General features: G+C 46.2%; 1 protein-coding gene across 1 annotated transcript; it reads right to left on the bottom strand.

Moving 5' to 3' along the window:
- Positions 1-288: 288 nt before the first annotated feature.
- On the bottom strand, positions 289-5,652 carry Coprs (coordinator of PRMT5 and differentiation stimulator). The gene is given in 4 exon segments (NM_001169121.2): positions 289-704; positions 1,226-1,441; positions 3,132-3,198; positions 5,538-5,652. Coding segments are annotated over 4 exon segments (522 nt in total). The 5' UTR covers positions 5,607-5,652; the 3' UTR covers positions 289-534.
- Between the last annotated feature and the right edge of the window lie 9,533 nt (positions 5,653-15,185).

Raw genomic sequence — 15,185 nt, 5'->3', positions numbered from 1 at the left:
TGGCTTAAAAATGCCACTTCGTTTCCTTCTTTGTAAACTGAGTAAATACTTAGCCTTTCCTTCAGAGGGGATAGAAATAAGCCACGGCATCACCAGTGACCCCTGGGTTACAATCCCTGCTAAAACTTGCCAGGTACACAGAAGCGAAGCTACAGCTTTTTCTCTTGAGCGTAGTTTATGTCCCTTAAGTATTTCCATCCTTAAAATGTAATTCAAGGATTTCAAGTGAGGGAGCAAGGCCCTGGGCAGAAGCACATAGTTATAGGGAAGAAATGCAGACAAAGCACACTAGGTCATTTCCTTAACTTTATTTATAAAGAACACAACCCTGACACAGACAAATTCCAACACACTCCAGAGTCCACAACAACAACAACAACAACAACAACAACAACAACGACAACACGCCCCAGTTAATGCCTGTCTGTAGCCCACACTGGGAGGTCACTGGGAACGATGCCTTGGAACTTAGAACACAGCAAACAACTTGGTTTTTGGAGGACAGAGTAACTCCTCCACTGAAGGAAGTGACTTTTAGTCTTCTGCATCATCAAACTGTCCTGTTTCAAAGACCATCTTGGAGTAATGTGGTATCAGTGGGGGTGGATGGTGCCAACTGGGGTCATACATCATATCTCCTTGTGGTGCACAGCACACCCACGGCTTAATCTCTTGGGAAATGCTCCCTTGGACGTCATCAGCATCTGCAGACAATTTCAAAAGAGATTCAAGAGGGAAAGTCAAACTGGATTGCACAAGAAAAGTCTAGAGGGAACAATATTGCAATTATTTTAATAGTAGACATACACATACACTCGTGTGCATACACACATGCATGCATGAGCACACTCACGCACGTACACACACACACACACACACACACACACACACACACACACACACCAGCCCCTCCTTTCCTGAGGAAATGCAAACAGGTCACTCTGAACAATCCCTAAGGAATACAAAGGGCCAGACAGCAGAGTACTTTCAGCTCAGCCCCTCAGCTCAAACACTAGAATTTTCTTTTTAAGCAAATCGACATGTTGTGGATTGGGTGCATTTGTTTTTAATATAGGAAAGACGAAGGGATTCCAGTCCTGGAGCAGTAGAGCAGTGGAACACCATCCGACTTCCATGCTGTCTGCCTTGAGGGCCAGTGTGCAGGGTCTGAGCTGCTCAGGCTCAGCCCCGCTGCTCCCACTGCCCACTACTGCCCCCTACCTACCGTAAGGATTCCCTTGGTCCGCTTTCAGCTCCAAGTCCCAGTCCTCGTTAAAAAGACCAGAAGCCTGTTCCATGGGTGGGCAGGCTGGACCTTCTGACAGCTCCCAGGCATACAGTTCCCCATCCGCTTCCTTCTCCATTGCAAAGCCTTCCTCTTCAGAACTTGGGCCCTCGGCATGGGTAGGAACGTCAGTAGGGATGCTCTGAGCTCCACTGGCTATGAACAAACAGACATTTTAGAAAATTGATAAACTGGAGGTCTGCTCATATAGCTGAAAAATTTCTGACAGCCCTTGTCTAAGGAATCAGAAAAAATCTAGACACAGCTCTTTTGATACTTGAGCACTTAGTATTTAGTTTATATTTTTGGAAATGAAGTTGACCACGTTTTCCAAGATGTTTGTCTTAAACTAGGCCACTCAGTACAGAGGGTGTTGACTTATGAAGGGGACATCTTCAGGTAATTTACAATGAACCCAAAGGCCTCTGGCAAAGTGTACTTCTGCTATTCAAGCCCGCATCCCACGTTTCCTTTTGAAGCTTGTTAGATGCAAGTCCACAAAGGAAAACAGAACAGGGCCTGTCCAGTCTGCACGTTCTTCCTCCTGAATTCAGAGAGGCCACATGGTAACATGACAAAGCCTACGGAAGGCCAATGGACCTCCAAAACACGGGCTGCTGTGGCGATACCAGGTCTGAGGAAAGGAAGTAAGTGGCCTGGAAAGCCATGGTGTTAAGACTGTCGTCACAGCTGTAAAGCACTGAAGTGGAGAGGGCGGAGTCTGGAGACCACTTCAGTCAGCTCTGTCCTGAGCTGTTCGACACTGAAGGTCCTGACTCCTCAGTAACTTAAACACAGAATCACCACACGCCCTGGCAGCTCTACTCGAAACAGTGCCCACACAAGAACTATAAAACACATTCCAGACAAAAAGAAGTTCAGTGTGACACCATTCCATCACCAAATGTCATGTCATCAGAGGATGAATGATCCACAAAATGCAGGATACCTGATGGACGTGTTCAGTCTCGTGAGGGATGGGTGCTGACAGAGGCTGCTACAGGAATGGACCTTGGAAATGTGCTGAGTTGAGAGAAGCCGGGCCATGAGGGACCATGTATTGTATAATTTCACTTACTGTAAATTCACACTTGCATGTGCATAATAGGTAAATTATTAGGGGTGGGGGAAGCTATCAATAGGGGCTCAAGAACTAGAGAGTGGAAAGTGTTTATTCCAGGTACAGGACTTCTTTCTGGAGCCATGAAAACATCCTAGCCGTAGTTGTGACAGTTGTACACACTGTCATGGAGCTGAATGAACCAGATCATATGCTGTAATTTAGTTTAATGGTAAACACAAGTTATATGTCTTTTGCTGCATTTTAAGACTTTACTATGCACCTTAAGTTTCTCATTGGTGAAACAGTCATCAGGTTGTTGTGAGTTTATTTGGGGGGGGGGGACAGCTGGATCTGTGCCTGAAATACAGTGTGCACTCGGCACCGGCTCTGGCCGTACCCATTCTGTGCCCAGGTTGTACAGATCAGCACTGCCCGTTAGGACTCTCCTCCAGGATGGAGCAGAGCATCACAGAACTACACGGTGGCGAGTATCCTGGGTAGCATCACTACAGATCTTCTAACTCAACCTGGATGTGTAACGGAGACTTTTCCTAGCTTCACACACCAGATGCTTTTCATAGTCTCAAGCTGTTCCTCCCAGTGAAATGGGGTGGTTTGGATCCACGAGCATCCAGTACCTCCTGGAAGCTTGCAAACCAACAGTTCCACTCAGACAATGGGCAAAGAGGGCTGGCCAACACAAGAAGACAGACAAGACAGAGGGACCGTGCTGTTTCCCTCCATCTCTTCCAGGGGACACCCCAGTCTCCACCGTCTACTTGCCTAGTCGGTCCACGTCTAGCTCAGTCTCTGTCTCCCCACCAGAGAGGTCAGCTGTGGCAAGACCAGCCTGTGGAAGAAGAAATAATCACCAGGAAACTGGGTATGTGGGGCGTGTCACTGCTCTGAAGCCCCAAACCCTCCCTCCCATACTGCCCTGCGCAAGGCATCACCCAGCAGCACTTCTCCGCTCTGACCACTGGGTGTGCCCTCCTGCAGTGGCCAACTGACAGATGCTGGCTTTGCTCTCACCCCTGGGCCCTCTTCAGAAGTCTGGGCAGCAGGACTTCCCCAAGCTCACAGACCCTGAGGCTAGATGGGACAGCTCCCTGGACTCAGTTTGTAACCTCAGGTCTGTGGAAACTCTTTCCTCTAAGTTTATGAACACTTCAACTGCCCTAACTTCATCTCTCTTCTTCTTGGCTAGGATTGACTGCTGTTTCCCGATCCTGCAACTTCTCTGCAAACCTTTGCCTTTTTCAGTTCTTTGTCTCAATGTCTAACAACTCCTAACAAAGCCATGCCCGCAGTGGTCCATGGGGGAAGCCGCCTGAGTTCTAAACACTGGAAGGAATACCTAATCCCCACTGCCAACCAGGAATGTTATGCCCTGTTACTTCAAAGTTCCCCAAACTTTATTCCCCCCAAGATCTCTCTGCAGTGGAACCCGTAATGTCCAGAGCGTGGATGGTCAGGCAGAGTTCATTCAGTCTTAGCCCTGCCATTCATTCAGGGTGTGACCTCTAGAAACAGAAATGGTTGTTATGTCCTGGGAGGGGTCCTATGATGAAGGGACATTCATAAAACATCCACTATGGCTTGGAGACAGAGCTCAGTGGGAGAGTGTTTGCCCTGTGTGCACAAAGCTCCACACTGACTTTCCAACCCTACATAACATACTACAGGTGGGTCATACTCAGAATCCCAGCATCTAGGAGGGAGGGGCAGAAGGGTCAGAAATTTAAGATCATTCTTGGCCACAAAGTGAGCTCAGATCCTAGGCTACATGAGACCCTATCTCAAAAAAAAAAAAAAAAATTACAATAAAATAAAGCCAACAACAATAACAAAACCACCTGTTAAGACTTCAAGGAGGTAACATTTCTTTGACTTTAATCCACTTATTTATTTATTTATATATTTACTTTATTTGTATATAATTGTATGTGCGAATCTACCAGGAGGATCCCTGGAGAGGGAGTTGCAGAGGGCTGAGACATCTGTTGTGGGTGCGGAGAACTAAGCCGAACTCTGTAAGACCACCAAGGTTGTCTCTCCGGCCTTAAGCACCCTTCATCCTGCATGTAAACTGTACTTAGCACTCACCCAAATTAGCGTTCATTATCTAGTCACTCCTGAGCTTTAACAGCTCAATTCATCTCTTGTAGTCAGTGATAACCATGGGCCACTGTTGCCCCCCCTAGGAGCTGAACGTCTTATGTGAACCTATGCCCATCTCTCTACTCCTGCTCACTCTTAGCAAGTGTAATCACTCCTCCACTCAAAACCTTCACAGGCCCTCTGCTGCCATCACAGACTGGCGATGGCATCCATATTGCCTCTCACGTTCCTCAACTTGCTGAACACAGTCCTCTTCCTGAAAAAGGCCTGCCCTCCGACCCAAGCTCCAAGGCCATTTGCCCCGTACTTTCTCATATCCAGACCTTTGCTGGGCCTACCTTCTCACCCAAAAACATCCTTTCCAGCTCCGCCCTGACTTTCTATTTTGCAAAAGTAATTTTCTTTGCAAATCTATTGGTGCTGTCGCTTCAAGTACCATCTGATGGTACAAGTACTGATGTCCAAGTAAGCATTCCACTCATACACCCAATTAGCATATACGTTGTGCCAGGTACAGGCGTGGCTTCTGGTAAAAAGGATGCCTACAGTCAAGAAGTCACTGGAGAGGTAGACGCAATAAGGGCAGGTCGTGGGAAAAGGCTGCATTGGCGGGCACTTGAAAACAAGTTTCTGGAAACCCCGTAACACGACGGGCTCTTTCGTTTTGTCAAATGGGGAAAAGCACGGGTGACATCAGCGGCACATCCCTATCAATGGCCAGAGGTCCTCAAGGTAAGGTTAAAAAAAAAGATGTTTCCTCGCCGCTCCCACCTGACCCGGCCCCCTGCTGCTGGAACCAGCTCGGGGCGGCCAGCTCCGCGTTCTTTGCATTCACTCCCGCAGGAGCTCCCGAGAAGCCCCGGTGTTCTCTCCCTCCCGCGCCAGCCACAGCCTAGGGCTCGGGTCCACGCGCGTTTCCGCGCCCACCGCCGTTACCGGACAGGCTCTGCGCGCACTCGCGCGGCCCCGGCGTTTCCCGGGTGAGCGGTCTCTCCGAAGCGCTCGAGCCCCTCGACTTCCAGCCCGGGTGGTCGCGGGTGCCCGCATCCCCCACCCCGTGGCGCTCACCTCCGCGCTGGGGGCCTCCCATGCACTCGGCTCGCCCGGCCCCGGACCGGTGGCTGCCTGAGGGTCCATGCCGGGCCGCCCACAGCCAGGCGCCCGGGACGCTCCGACACGTGACGGCTGACAGGCTGCGGGCGAGCCAATCGGCGCGGCGCTGCGACCGAGGGGGCGGGGCGGCGCAGGGGCAGCGCCGGACGACACGCCCACCTGCGTTGTTCCGGACCGCAGGCTTTCCAGCCCTATCTGACCTCAAGCGCTGGTTTAGAAGAGCCTTAGGCCAGACTGGCCACTGAGCGTTCCTAGACACCCGGGACTCCCCAACCGCAGTGTGAAATGACCCGAGAGCATATAGAGCCCACCCGGCTGTCACACAGTCACAGCCTCTGGGCTCCATCACTTTCGCTCTTCCCCATCACACGGTTTTCCAGATCGCCCTCTGCACCTGCACTACAGCATCTCTTAATGAGTAACTCAGCAGCCTGGAGAATTGCTGCTTTGATTTAAGGATCGTCTTTAAAGCCAATCCGCTAGGAACCCGGATAAAGGATCAAAACAAACTACGTGCCACCACAAAACGTGGTGTGTCATCGAATTTGGAGTCAAAGCCAGTGCTCCAAGTCAGTAATGTGACTATGTTGAATAATTCTCCGTTATAATTCTCCGTTTTCCATTTTCGTCTTTCCATGATTAATCTGGCTATTTTTACTGGCATATTGAGTACGGGTAACTAACCTAACTTCGGACACGGGTTGTTAACACCCCCTCCCCCAACCCCCTTCCCGCAGTTCAAAACCGTTGGGTGATAGAAACTGACAAAGCTGTCTTTAGTGGTCAAAGTCCTACAGTGTACAGTCTGGTTTCCCCCTAATACCTCAAAAACATAAGTCAGCGGCTAGCTGGAGATAGCAGTGTGTGTGTGTGTGTGTGTGTGTGTGTGTGTGTGTGTGTGTGTGTGTGTGTGTGTATGTGTGTGTGTGAACAACCCAGCTGCAGAGACAGCCTTTACTGCCTCCGCTCCCCCACAACAGCCTAAACTCCAGCAACAACACATGTCTACTACACATATAAGTTGGCGTATACATAGACATAAATACTAGAGATGAAAATTTCCCACCTGGGCTAACAGTGCTTCTTTAAGAGCCATCAACCGTCTAACAAAAATCCCAAGACCAGGCGTGAATACACCCCTTTAAGTTGCTGGCGAAGGTTGTCCAAGAGACGACTATCAATATATTATAGGCTCTTGCTATTGCCCTTGGCTGACCTTCATAGGTGAAAAGTAAGTTCCTACGGTTGAAGACACCATATACTTAAACGCAGGGTCCAGAGGCCCCTGACTGGAACTTAGCTGAAAGCCTCCTCCCTGAGGGATCAGCTTTCATGATTCGAGAAGATGCTATGCAAGCTTCCAACGGAGGAAAACAACGGATAGTTCTACCTAGCTATGAGACCTATGGACCACGACAGTGACCAGCACGGCACAATAATCCTCACAGAGCAGTAATGGTGTGTATGCCTCTGCAGTAACCAACAGCGTTCTAATTGGACCTAAAACCTGCTCGACAAGAGGGGAATCATACTAAGTACCAGAAACCCAGCCAACTGCTCGGTGTCAGTTAAGTGTGGCTCTTGGAAGAAAAGCAACAACCACCATGTTATGAAACCAGCATGATACTTAATTACTATGATACTTAAATACATGATAATTAATTACTCTAAATATCTGTCCTCAGACCCACAGACAAGTCCAGTTTCAGTCCTCATCGAGGAAACTCTTTGTAACAGATGGAGACCATTCCAGAAAACCACAACCAGTCAACACGCAGAGCTGTGGAGCCCAGTACCAACAGAAACATCTACAATACAACTCCCACACCTGAGGCTCAGGATCTCTGCAGAAGAGCGAGTGGAAACAATGTAGGAGCCTAAGTAACAGTTTTCTGTGCCATTGTGTCTCTTAGAAGTGTCAGAGGTCCCAGCTAGACAGTTTCACCAACATAACTGCCTGATCATGAGCTGGACAAAGATGAGACCAGTAGACACGGGTAGGGGAAAGCTCCCAGAGCTCCACCCTGCACACAGGCAACTAAGGATGCTGAGAGTGGGAGAAGCAGTCTTCCCAGGAAAGAGCACCTTTGGTTAACCAGTACCCGATGGTCTGCCCTGAAACACAGATACACATACAAGTAACACGGTATAGACTGAGCAGATTGGATTTAGGTACACATCCACACACACATTTCATACAACACTTACACACACACATTCACACAGACATGTACACACACACTTCCCTCACACATCCATACACATACACACACATATATTTCACACATACACACATTTCATACAACACATTCACACACATTCACACAGACATGTACACACACATTTCTCTCACACATTCACACACATGTATACACACACATTCCACACATAACACATTCACACATTTCTCTCACATTCACACACATATATGCACACACATTTCTCTCTCTTTCCCTCTCACATACACACACACACACACACACACACACACACACACACACACACGACTAACATGTTTCCCAGGAGATACTTGCTTCGCATTGCATGATTACCATCCCTACAGCAGCTTGGAGAAAGGGTTGGACTAAGGAATCAGAAATATTTACGTGCCTTCTAGCTTTATTTTAAACAGGAGTCTTGCTGTATAGCCCAAGTTCAGTTAGAAATCTGGGTCTTCCTGTCTGTCTCAAGCGTCTCCCTGCTTTCCGAGTGCAGCCCCCACACTCTGACTGGAAGAGCGATCTGCACCGAATTCTAACAAGCTTTTAAAATAGCAAGCACTGGTGTAATTTAGAAATCACGGACCTATCTTCCCAGACAAGACACGCTTACACAGCTTCCTTGCTCCTCCTTGAACAACATAATTTTCCTGAAAAAAAAAAAAAAACCAAGACTGAAGATGAATAGTTTTCTGTAAACTAAAAAGGATGAAATGTCTTCTTCTACAAGGACAGAAAGCCTTTTACGTCTTGTATGTATAAGGGTACACCCAGCCCAGTGCCTCTGTAGCAGTTTAATGAGGACACAGCTGCAAATCAATACACGAAGTGGAGACTGACAGTTGGTCATTCCCCTGCCTTAATCAACATTTAGTGACATTAGCCACTCCTGAATTCTGGTCTACTCATTTCTCTTCCTGTTCTCTTTTTGCTTTTTGGAATTCTTTAGATTCATTCATTCATCCATCCGTTCATTCATTCATTTAATGGCTGAGTACTCTATCTGTATGTAAACTTGCATACCAGAAGAGGGCATCAGAGCCCAGAGCAGACAATGCTCTTAACCACTGAGCCATCTCTCCAGCTCCCTGATTTAGAATCTTAATCCAGTAACACTTCCGGGTCCTTTGGAGACCAACAATTCCATTTCAAAGAATATATTCTAAGTAGCCAGTTTCCAATGTGAACAAAGAGTATTTCTACCTACTGTGTACAGAGAAGCTACACGCATTCACAGCATGTTACGCCATACAGCTGCCTGTTAATGTGGTTGTCTTAGGCACGAGGTCTCTCAATCTTAGCCCAGCTTTCCCAAACTCCTGGATTTAAACAATTCTGGTGCCTCTATCTACCAAGTAGCTGGCATCTGAGACTGAAGGTGTGCGTTACCATGTGACTCCATGTCACTATGCTCAATAAGTGATTTTCGGTTTATTTTTGTGGTGGAAGTTCATTCTGTAGTTCAGGCTGGCCTGAAACTATCTTGCTCAGGCTAGCCTCAAACTCACAAAAATCCCCCTGCCTCAGCCCCTGTAGTGCTGGAATTACAGGTGTGAGCTGCGGCAGCCCTAAGTGTTTATTGGAATCCTTACTTAATGGGGGAAGGGCAGCCAAATGTTGATCCCCAAATGCAGTAGGCGTAACTGTGCTTGTGATGTAATCTCAACTCTACAAGACACATCTCAAATGCTATAATAGCACCTTTCTTCTGGATGGGACTACAGCTACCAGCAGCACTGAATAGCCTTTACTGTTCATAAAGAGAAACACCAAGGAAACACTATTTGGGGAGGGGGCGGGGGTCTCTGAGAGCACTTCCTTGGATACTTTATGATACATAGGACCTGGTCTTGAAGGGCCAAGTACAGACAGGGGGACTACAGTTTCAAATGTGAGTCCCTTTTCCAAGTCAGCCCTGGTGCTTATTACAGCCACCAATTTGAGAAATAAAATTTGAGTATTTATCCACCAGAGTTACTGCGTTGACAACAGTGAGTCCTATGTCTTAAAAGAAAAAAGAGACAAGCTTTGTGAAGAAACTCAAGGGCAGATGAACCTGCCCAAAATAATCAATGTCAGAATGTCTGGTCAGCATAAGAGCGGCAGGTCAGAACGCAGCCTTCTGGCCAAGTCACACAGAGTGACACTCACCTGATCCTATTGTTAGATCCATGGTGGTGAGGAGGCAGTGACTATGACTTTCACCAGTTATAGATCTTTCAAGTAAGCCCCACTACCACTCAGACCTACAGCCACCCAGTTGTCAAGGCTGTCTGCAACCCATAACGCCCCTAACCCAGGCTGATTCACGCATCATGCTTGCTGTTTCAGAGGCAAGTATAAATGAGTAGTAAATGTCATCCCCCCCCCCCCCCCGTACCTTCCAAAATACTTTCCTCCCTCTTCTATATAAAGATCTATAATAACTCCTTAAGGTTTACAATTATTCTTAAAGTCTAGGTTTCTGATCATTTGTGGAAGCAAGTGAAAATATGGTATTAGGAAATGTAGGCAACCTAAGTAGACTAGAGGTTTGACACAATTTAGTAAAGTATTAGAAACAGGCTAGTAAACGGAAGTACATTCAGATCTTGATCCTTAATAACCAATGCCATGGTGCCGGAGAGATGGCTCAGAGGTTAAGAGCACTGACTGCTCTTCCAGAGGTCCTGAGTTCAATTCCCAGCAACCCCATGGTGGCTCACAACCATCTGTAAAGGGATCTGATGCCCTCTTCTGGTGTGTTTGAAGGTATCCACATACATAAAGTAAGAAAAGAAAAAAGAAAAAAGAAAAAGAAATGCCACCCTAAGGTTCTCTCTCAAAAGACAAATATATTCCAAATGAGTTTTTATTAAAGTCTTAAAACATTTCCTAAATAGAATGAAATACAAATAGATCATCTTACATATATGTGGTTTCAGGTACAGTCTTCTCAAAAACATGGGTGTCCAGGGTCTTTGAGTGAACAAACTCCTGAGCCTCAACTGCAACACTGGCAGTCCAGAGCAATACGGTGTGAGATATATATATATATATATATATATATATATATATATATATATATATATATATATATATATATGTATATGTATATGTATATTCATGCATGTGGACAGGCATATGTTTCTGTATGTATGTGGACATGTGTTCATACACATTTATTTATGTATGGGTACATGCTTACATTGATGTGTATAAATCATTATTTGTGTGCACATATGAATATATATATGTGCCTACATTTGTATGTTAAAGTGTGAGCATGTGCATATAAATATTTACATGTGACTACATGTGTATACTTATGTGTATACACATGGTTGTGTCTAAATATATAAATATCTATATGTGTGTACACATATATATGTGTATATGCTTATGTGTGTACATGTGCATATTTGTATTATACATGCATGTATATGGGTGTACATGTGTATATATATGTTTGTTAGAATATATATATTTATGTGCATGAACTTGTACATGTTTATTTTTCTATTCATATGCACATATATTTGTGTGTACATTTGAATATGCATGCATACATATGCATATACATTCACATGCATATATGTACCTGTGCATATTATGCTTAAGTGTATGCATGTATATATTGTGCATACATGTATATATTTATGTGTATATTTATGTGTACTTGCATATTTTTATCTTTGTACATATTATTTATGTGTGTGCTGTATGTAATTATATGAGTATACACATATATTTATTTGCATACATGTGTTTTTATATACAAACGTGTGTATACATGTATGTGTATGCCAAGGTATATTTTTGTTTACATATGTTTCTCTGTGTGTACATGTATATTTATTTGTATACATGTGTATGTTTATATGTGTACATGGGTAAGTTTGTGTGTGTGTACATGTGTATGTTAATATGTTTACAGGTGTATATTGATATATATATTTCTATATTGCTGTGTATGTACCTGTGTGTTTATGTGTGTCTATGTCTGTGTTTGTGTGTTTATTTATATATATTTATGTGGGCATACATGTGAATATTTAAAATTAACCCTAACTTTACCCTCTGAATCTAACTCAAACCATAATCATAACCCTAACCTTAACATAAACACGAATCCCTTACTCTAATCCTAACTTAAGCTTAACGCTAACCCTTAACCTTAACCCTAAGCTTACCCTGACTAACCCTAACTCTTGTCCTAACCCTAACCCCAACCCAACCCTAACTCTAACCTCTAACCCCAACTCTCTAATTCTAACCGCAATCCTACTCTGACCCTAACCTCTCACCATAGCCATAACCTCCATCCTACCCTCTGGCATGTTCGTTCTTCCGTGGACAGCGAGTCCATACATTCCCTTCTGTTAACAAGCTCACTAGCGCTTCCTTTAAAGGGGCGGCTCTCAACCTTCCCAATGCTGTGACCCTTTAATACAGCTCCTCATGGTGTGGTGACCCCCAACCACAAGGTTATTTTTTTGTTGCTACCTCACAACTGTAATTTTGCTACTGTTAAGAATTGTAAGGTTAAATCTCTGATATGCAATCCGAAGGGGTCACGACCTGCAGGTTGAGATCTGATGATTTGAAGCTGCAGAGTGTTGGGTCATTGCATGGAGTTAATACCACTGACACGCACTTCAAACTAGCGGCAATAACCAGGGTCTGCATGCGGATAGTAGCAGAGTACTGTGAAGGTGTTCCTCTGCTGTGTTCACGCCCTGGAGCCTGGGCAGGAGCAAGGTTTCCTTTCACCCATGCCACTTCTCCCTTTCTGCTTTGTACATTCCTTCTTAAAGGATTCATTAGAGGGCATTTTGTAGAAACCACATTGGCACACTCTTTGAAAACACAGTCACCCTTCTGCCGCCCCCCACCCCTTTCCACAGGAATTTTACTTCCTGGCTGAAAGCAGGGGGTGATGTTTGTCTTGTGACGCTGATGGAGAGGTCATCAGACAACGAGGGAGCAGAAGGAGAAAGACAGGCACCTGTGGCTTTGAGACACAGCAGAGAGAAACAGAACCAGCGGAAGGGAAGATGAAGAGCTCACTCAGCCTTGAAGAGAAGGGGCACAGGCACCTCTGAAGACTGAATAGACTCCTGTCAGCTCCCCCAGGACGGAGCAAAGACGGGCCTCACTTTACTCCAGGAACCGCTTGGGTCCTCCAGTCCCAGATCAGCAAGCTAACCTACATGTTGCTTACTTTCAGCCACAAACTTCACGAGGGCTTTCCCAGCAGCCGCAGGAAACCAACATACACTTGACGGACTCCCTTTCCTTCCTGAGGTTTTACCATTATTAGATTATCATATTGATTTGTACATGAGGCAGCAGGTTCGACTCTGGAGAGAGACCTCTAACTAATTCCCCAGATGATTAAGTCTAAGCACATTTCTGAGGAATGCCCAGCATGGCGCCATTCAACTCAAGTTGTTAATTACAAAAATATATTATCATTCATCTCCAAGAGTTTGGACAAAGTGTAAGAATTGCAATCCTAGTTTACATTAGCCCCACAGAGGCATGCTCCAAAACCCGCTGCCTCTCGGCTTCAGGCAGAAAGCAGAGATGGTACCACAGTCATTATGAGGAGAGCAGGGCCCAAGCCTCCCTCTACCAGGGTACTTTGTCGGCTTGCTCGCGTGGGCTTCTCATCATCAGCAACTGTAGCTTACGGATATCTCTGTACTATAGCTTCTCTAAGAAATACAGTTGTGGGTTGGAGATTTGGCTCAGTGGTAGAGCACTTGGCTAGCAAGCGCAAGGCCCTGGGTTCGGTCCCCAGCTCCGAAAAAAAAAAAAAAAAAAAAAAAAAGAAATACAGTTGTTTCTGAGGACACAGTTCCTAGAGGCGTAGAAACCAACATGAAGAAAGAGCTGCGAGCTGCCAGAGACACCGTGCGGCCCTTGAGCCCGGCCCTCTGCAGCCAATGCTGGCAACTGCAAAGCCATAGCAATGCTCTGGCTGCTCGTCCTGGTCTCCTGCAGTTGTAAGGTCTGTGCATGGAGGATGAAGAGCTCTAGACGTGTTACTCAGCAGGCCTCATCCCTGTCCCTTCAACACTCAATACTTGGTCACCATGAGTCCACCCACAGGCTTGATGGAAAGGTGGTGCTGGCATTGGTTGTGCTTGAACGCACATCACGATTCAAATGTCGGCCCAGTGCTGACATTTCATGGGTCAGTGCCGGACCAGCAAGCTAGCTAAGTGTTCCCTGTTTCCTAGCCTGGGTAAGGAAGGAGCTCACCTATAACATACATCAACCTACATAAAGCTTCCGTTCTACAGTGTGCTATAAATAATAAAATAAAAACATTCGGGGTTGGGGATTTAGCTCAGTGGTAGAGCGCTTGCCTAGCAAGCGCAAGGCCCTGGGTTCGGTCCCCAGCTCCGGAAAAAAAAATTCGAGCATTACCGAAGTAATTTTGCATTTTTGTAGATGGGTCACATTCCACACTGATTCCTCCTCTTGATCCTTGACCTTTCTGTGGGGAATAGAAGGAAAAGCCCCCTCATGGTCCACGAAGGGGGAGGAACGCCCCTGAATAGCACTAGACTTTGTTCTCAGGTAAGGCGGCTTCTACAGGAGCGGTTCAGCAGAGCCCAACAGACTGCTTTGGCCAAAGTCTAACACTCAACCCTAGGCCATTTCCTCTTTCTGCCCCTACTGGGAGGAGGAGCTTGGCAGCACAGGGAAGGCCTTTATCTGGGGTACCTGCAGGCGGGTAGACATTGTCCCGACGCTAATATACATAAAAAGAAATGTCATTTTATCTCCAGGGCAGCTGCCTTCCTTATATGGACTGTGTGCAGACTTCCTTGTATGGACTGTGTGTGGAGAGTACAAAGATCTCCCTCTGACTCTAGATTAAATTGCTAGTTATATACCCTGCACATTGCCCAGGCGAGAGCCCTAAAAAACAAACCAAAGTTCATACTTTGCATGCACAAAACTGTAAGCAAGTTCATCCCACCTCAATTCAGTATCAATAGGGAAATGTCACCAGCTCTCAACAGCGTCCTTGGTGTGTGCCCCTTCCCCATCACAACTGCCCTACCTGCGTTCCTTGAAAAAGCCTTCTAGAAAGCACCCTTTCTAAATGTTCATTGGCTCCCTGCTAGGACTCAGCTATTCCTGAAAAGTTCAGTGTGTGGCCTAGGCATTCCATCTGACAGAATAAGGAGCCATCCTGTCGTTCATGCATCCGCTGGTACTGTGTCTTGACCACACTGGCATAGGCTTGTGTAGTTTCACTGAGCCATGCTCACCTCCTCTTGGGGAAGCTGGTGGCATCAAAGCCAAAGCCATAGGACAGAACACTGGGCCAGCGTTGGGAGACTGGTGGAATGCTGATGGCCGTGCTTCAACATCGCTCTGTGGT

Source organism: Rattus norvegicus, chromosome 16 (assembly GCF_021556685.1).
Source record: "Rattus norvegicus strain SHRSP/BbbUtx chromosome 16, alternate assembly SHRSP_T2T, whole genome shotgun sequence".
Taxonomy (NCBI): Eukaryota; Metazoa; Chordata; class Mammalia; order Rodentia; family Muridae; genus Rattus; species Rattus norvegicus.
This window is presented reverse-complemented; position numbering and strand designations above follow the sequence as displayed.